Genomic DNA, 6,706 nt, shown 5'->3' on the forward strand with positions numbered 1-6,706 from the left:
CCCCCCCCCAAAAAAAAGAAGAAATATTGGTATAAACTAGGAGGATGAAAGATGAAAAAATGTACAACAATGCTATGTATCGTCGGAAAGTTTGATTGTTTTTCCTTTCAATAACATTCTATATCCATGTGAAATATCTTGGAAATATATATACTCCTTACGCAGACATGTTTTCCATTTCCCCTAAAACACACGTCTAATAATACTCTCTACATACCTAGTGTAACAAAATTCCAGGTCCCTTCTGTGGTAGGGTCAGACTGGGAACTACGTCAGAATTTATAAATCGACATGTCATACAATTTAAACTAGGTTCAATTTCTATGTAGGTAGATTAATCTGGTATGTGATCCATACATCTGATAATGCGTTATCTAGTCGGTGAAAGGTACGAGATAATTTACCTTCATATTGTTTATTATTGCCTAATCCTGTAGGTAATCCATTCGGTACAGCTCGGCCGACACACGGAAGGGATATCGCCCGAGGTCCATTACAAGTGGACTTTTAATTTGTTTGTTACGATCTGTTCCTAATGATTTTTTTGTGGTTGAAACGAAAACCTGATTTGACATGTAATTAACAAACTTGGAGTGTACATTTCGTTGTTTAGCGAGGAAATTGATTATGTTAAGTACACAAGTTTGTGTAAACACCACTTCCGTGTCTAAATAGATACGATCCAAATTACGGACACAATTATAAATACAAGAAAATCCGGACTCGTACAGCAGAACCTTGTTAATCCGGAATTGAACAACGGAAACTCGCTGATTCTAACTACAGCTGCGGGACTTCGTTAATCCGGATTGGTATTATGGAATCTCGTTTACAATGGAACCCTGTCAATAAGTGGAACCTTACACATCGTTCAAATTATTAAGTGATGACGTTGTAAGCAGTATTAGACCTATTTGTTGGTTTTTAGATTATCAATCTATATGTGTAACGATGGTTTGTGTGGCATTAGGCGAGACGAATAAGAGACGGATACTATATTAATTTGGTTTGTTTTGGCTATATATCGGGCTATGCGAATACGAAATAGATCAACGAACATGGATTACGCTTTACTGTTACTTGACAAACATAAAATACATTAATATATGGACTGACGAAACTGACAAGACAGTGATAACTTGTTTTCATATTCACCACTGCAGGTCGGGATTTAGAGAAGATTATACATGCTGTTAGCCTGTTACCCGCTGAGTGATTTGTAAGAGGCGACCAATATAGGGAACCCCTGCAGAATTGGGTATTGTTTTAATTAATGCTTTCTACTTTTAAATACGAACGCGACCAAAATTAGTCTGCTGCACGCATCGCAACATTCGTTGTCTTACATATTATCACCTTTATCACCGCTTTGTTTCCTAAAGCCTCACTAGGTAATATATCGTTGTTGGCCTTGATGTTGAGCGTTCGCCCAAACTGGTAAGGTTATATATAGGTTCTATCCCCTGACCGGGACAAATAAAAATCCTTTGAATTAGTACCGACGCGGAGGCTGCTCTCTGCGTGGCGTTCAGCTGTAAATTGGTAGTGGTACTGACTGGTTTTACCTGTTCAGTATAATGTGACCGGATGAAATACTGTGCTGTGTGCTTTCGATATGGTATTTCAGTGAGGTAGCACTCCAAAGTTGGCATCAGGTTCGCGCTATCGGAAGGAGGCAAATATATCGACATTTCATTTATTTAACAGACGGATGCACTTCAGCTGTTTATGGGACTAAATCCAATAAACTAAATTACATACATGTATTATTTACTCTAGTGTTTAAGCGAACTAGCAATACCACACAAAGTTAGAGGTAGTTAATAGACTTGTGTGTCGCCACAAAACGGTCACCAGAAGTAAACACACAAAATCTAAACTACACATTCCCTCTAACGAAAGTGTACAAGGTACGGCCTATTTATTTTTGCTTTATAGACAATATATCCGGACGCTGTAGGGGCTGATTCAATGTGATAACACTTGATTGTACTTGAACGTCGTATCAGATCATACTTGTTTTAACATAAATTCATTCAGAACACTTTAAGAATAGGACGCGGAAGTTAAACAGATGCTACACTTCAATCACATTCACAGTTTTGGGAAGGATCTGTCCATTCTTCCTTGACGGATAGTCATATTGATAAAGATAATTTCCGCGTGCAGAGCGTAGAATAAACCTGTCGAGTATTCGACATACTTTCAAGCCTCTAGCCTCTTTTACCGGCCCTTTTGTCTAATTTAAGTTTATTGTAGATCCCAAATGGTGTCGGATAAAACAGTTTATCATATTCGACAGGTAGTCGGTTTGACAGATTCCACTTGATTCCACAGTGTCTTATTAGACAGGATGTATTGACTTTAATTAATTTTCAGAGTGTGTACCTTGGAATACTACTTTTAATTAGATGTCACAGGTTGTCGGATTGGAGAAGTATTGTAACTTTCAGAAGTTCATGTCGGAATAGTGCGTTTTTTATTAGATGCCACAGGTTGTCGGATTAGACAGCTTTCACTGTTATTGTGTACTTTAAATTTAATATTATTTCTTAAAGTAGAAATTGCAAACATATTTAAACAAGAAGAACGTTACTTATGAGGAAACAAACACTGCCGCCACTTATACGATAACACCTCCTGTTTTCTATGTATAAATTATGACCCAAACAAAATCTTCTAGGTACCGTTGAACTATTCACACCAGCTCCGATTTAAATATCCTAGAAATATAATAAAAATGTCGCAGTATATCAATTATTAATTTAATGTAAAGATAACGCTAGAGAAAGTAAATGGGGTATAAATTGCTAAACAGTATAACGGCGGTGTTGCCGTACCAGACACTCGCCTTGTATATCGACCGTCAGATCGATAGGTGTCCGCCGTCCAGATCCGGTGTCCCCCCGAAGCGTTGCATGTAAAAAAACCCACAGCACTGTGGCGGATTGCTATTGTCGTGACGTCACTGACCTTTGACTTAATGACGTCTCTTACCATTCCACTAGCTCGTGCAATGATTGCGACTCGAGTTCGCAGTTTTGGTTGGTGACAGTTTTAGAGATGTAAAATAAACTATGCTTTTAGATAATAGTGTACCCAACTCTTCCACCGACAAACACACACATACACACTTTAAATTCCTCCTGATTTCGACTATAACAGTTTATATTTCCAAGACCCCCCCCCCCCCCCCCCCCCCCCTTATTTTTCTTAAACAACCAACAGTGATCGGAGACTCTCCGAAACTCCGAATTTCCGTCGTTTTAAATATAAATGTTTGTTATAGAAAATACATAGAGACTAGTTTTCCCGACTGTGTTGATAATCATATGTACATTTTATACATGCTAAAATATATACTTACCTGACCAAAAAAATGCACAAAAATAAACATTAATATGCTATATAATCCCGAGCTCATAACGACAATTTGTTTTAGACATTAGTATGCTTTTTTTATTATTGATTTGCACTTATATTTGGGTTCAAAGACTGCGTGATTGCATACAGTATTTATAACTTGTTTTTAAACAGACTCGAATAGAATCATCATTAATACATTATATTTAGTTAATGCAAAATGACAAAGCTGAAGGCAGTTATTTTGATTTGCCCACTGGAAGTGCAAGTGTCCTCACAATCGGGATACATGAAACGTTTGAACTTTGACATTTAAAGTTATTTAACATTAAATCGGTGGAAACTGTTTATTTTGTAATACTTAATGGTCGTAATGTGTTCAGGGTATCCTCGTTATCCGATTAAGCGGAACATTCGCTTTCTCGATTATCTTTTATTTTAATTTCGGTCAAATAAGATGTGTTTACAATGCATACCGCTTGTCACTTTGCCAGTTACATATGTATACAAATGACATCAGAACCTACTATACGATATTGACACATTACTGTGAAATAAGTCTGTTGCCGTGGAGATACTTAGCATTTTTATTTGGTTACTTTCTGATCCCTTTCCCATCAGTGTTTCTCCTGTTTCCAACATACAGTTTACCCAACTCCCATCCCTACCCAATCCAAACCCCACACCCAACAGCTCCACCTCAACCACTCCCAAACCTCACACCCCACACCCCAACTCCAAATACCCAGTCAAAACCTCACACCCCACACCTCCACACAAACCCACCAAGTCCAAACCTTTCAACCCTCACCTCTACCTCAACCACTCCCAAACCTCACACCCCACACCTCCATATCAACCACTCCCAACCCTCACATCCCACCCCTCCACCTCAATCACTCCCAAACCTCACACCCCCACACTTCCACCTAAACCACTCCCAAACCTCACAACCCACACCTCCACCCCAATCACTCCCAAACCTCACGCCCCACACCTCCACCTCAATCACTCCCAAACCTCACGCCCCACACCTCCACCTCAACCACTCCCAAACCTCACACCCCCCACCTCCACCTCAACCACTCCCAAACCTCAAACACCACACCTCCCCCTCAACCACTCCCAAACCTCAAACACCACACCTCCACCTCAACCACTCCCAACCCTCACACCCCACATCTCCACCTCAACCCCTCCCAAACCTCACACCCCACATCTCCACCTCAACCCCTCCCAAACCTCAAACACCACACCTCCCCCTCAACCACTCCCAAACCTCCCATCCCACACCTCCACCTCAATCACTCCCAAACCTCACACCCCACACCTCCCCCTCAACCACTCCCAAACCTCAAACACCACACCTCCACCTCAACCACTCCCAAACCCCACACCCCACACCTCCCCCTCAACCACTCCCAAACCTCCCATCCCACACCTCCACCTCAATCACTCCCAAACCTCACGCCCCACACCTCCACCTCAATCACTCCCAAACCTCACACCCCACACTTCCACCTAAACCACTCCCAAACCTCACAACCCACACCTCCACCCCAATCACTCCCAAACCTCACACCCCACACCTCCACCTCAACCACTCCCAACCCTCACACCCCACATCTCCACCTCAACCCCTCCCAAACCTCAAACACCACACCTCCACCTCAACCACTCCCAAACCTCTCACCCCACATCTCCCCCTCAACCACTCCCAAACCTCACCCCCCACCCCTCCATATCAACCACTCCCAAACCTCACATCCCACCCCTCCACCTCAATCACTCCCAAACCTCACACCCCCACACTTCCACCTAAACCACTCCCAAACCTCACAACCCACACCTCCACCCCAATCACTCCCAAACCTCACGCCCCACACCTCCACCTCAACCACTCCCAAACCCCACACCCCACACCTCCACCTCAACCACACCCAAACCTCACATCCCACCCCTCCACCTCAATCACTCCCAAACCTCACACCCCACACCTCCATATCAACCACTCCCAAACCTCACACCCCACATCTCCACCCCACCCACCCAGTCCAAACCTCACACCCCCCACCTCCACCTCAACCACTCCCAAACCCCACACCCCACACCTCCCCCTCAACCACTCCCAAACCTCCCATCCCACACCTCCACCTCAATCACTCCCAAACCTCACGCCCCACACCTCCACCTCAACCACTCCCAAACCCCACACCCCACACCTCCCCCTCAACCACTCCCAAACCTCCCATCCCACACCTCCACCTCAATCACTCCCAAACCTCACACCCCCACACTTCCACCTAAACCACTCCCAAACCTCACAACCCACACCTCCACCTCAACCACTCCCAAACCCCACGCCCCACACCTCCACCTCAACCACTCCCAACCCTCACACCCCACATCTCCACCTCAACCCCTCCCAAACCTCACACCCCACATCTCCACCCCACCCACCCAGTCCAAACCTCACACCCCACACCTCCACCTCAATCACTCCTAAACCTCACACCCCAACCCCGAACTACCCAACCCAAACCTCACGCCCCTACACCCCCACCCCACCCAATCCAAACATCATACCTCACATCTCCACCCCAACCCCCACCCACCAAATCCAAACTCACACCACTACACCCCCACCCCCCCCAATCCAATCATCACACCCCACAACCGACCCCACACCAAACCTCTTACCCCTACATCACCATACACCTCAACCCCCCACCCCATCCAATTCAAACTTCACATCCCTACACCCCCAACCCCACCCAATCCAAACCACACACCCCACACCCCTCCCGCCTCTTTTCCTCGAAAAAACTTAGTATTTTTGACAATGGTATGATCCACTGATCATACACACAGACATATATAATTATTCAAATAACAAGTTTGTTATAAAATGTGTTCAACAGCCGCCCAGTCTGTTACAGTCAGCCCATCACGGTTTGAAATTAAGTTAGTACTGTATTCTGTTGCATTATACGAGTCCGCTGGGGGAAAATGACACTTGCTAAAATGAATAACCAAAACATCAGCAATACCTTACATACGAATGCACGCGCGGTCAGTGATACCTGCCGATCGATCTACTAAGTAATTAAGAGTCTGTGGTGCGCATTGGGTGTCTATAGTCCCACGGTTGTCAAGGACGTGCTTAGTAACAAGGTTTTGACGGCGGTGTTCTTGGTTACAGGGACATGACGTATATGTACTTAGCTACAAGGACGTGACGGAGATATACTTAGTTACAAGGACGGGACGGAGATATACTTAGTTACAAGGACGGGACGGAGATGCACTTAGCTACAAGGACGTGACGGAGATATACTTAGTT

At 44.3% G+C, this 6,706-nt stretch overlaps 1 protein-coding gene across 1 annotated transcript in view; it reads left to right on the forward strand.

Moving 5' to 3' along the window:
• The window catches only part of LOC110451744 (extensin-like), a 13,989-nt gene extending 7,795 nt beyond the window's left edge, over window positions 1–6,194 (forward strand). The window contains exon 2 of the mRNA XM_021499913.1: window positions 3,985–6,194. Coding sequence (XP_021355588.1) covers window positions 3,985–6,194 — 2,210 coding nt within the window. The remainder of the gene's footprint in view (window positions 1–3,984) is intronic.
• Window positions 6,195–6,706: the final 512 nt, after the last annotated feature.

The sequence above is a fragment of the Mizuhopecten yessoensis genome, unplaced genomic scaffold (genome assembly GCF_002113885.1).
Source record: "Mizuhopecten yessoensis strain PY_sf001 unplaced genomic scaffold, ASM211388v2 scaffold6169, whole genome shotgun sequence".
Taxonomy (NCBI): Eukaryota; Metazoa; Mollusca; class Bivalvia; order Pectinida; family Pectinidae; genus Mizuhopecten; species Mizuhopecten yessoensis.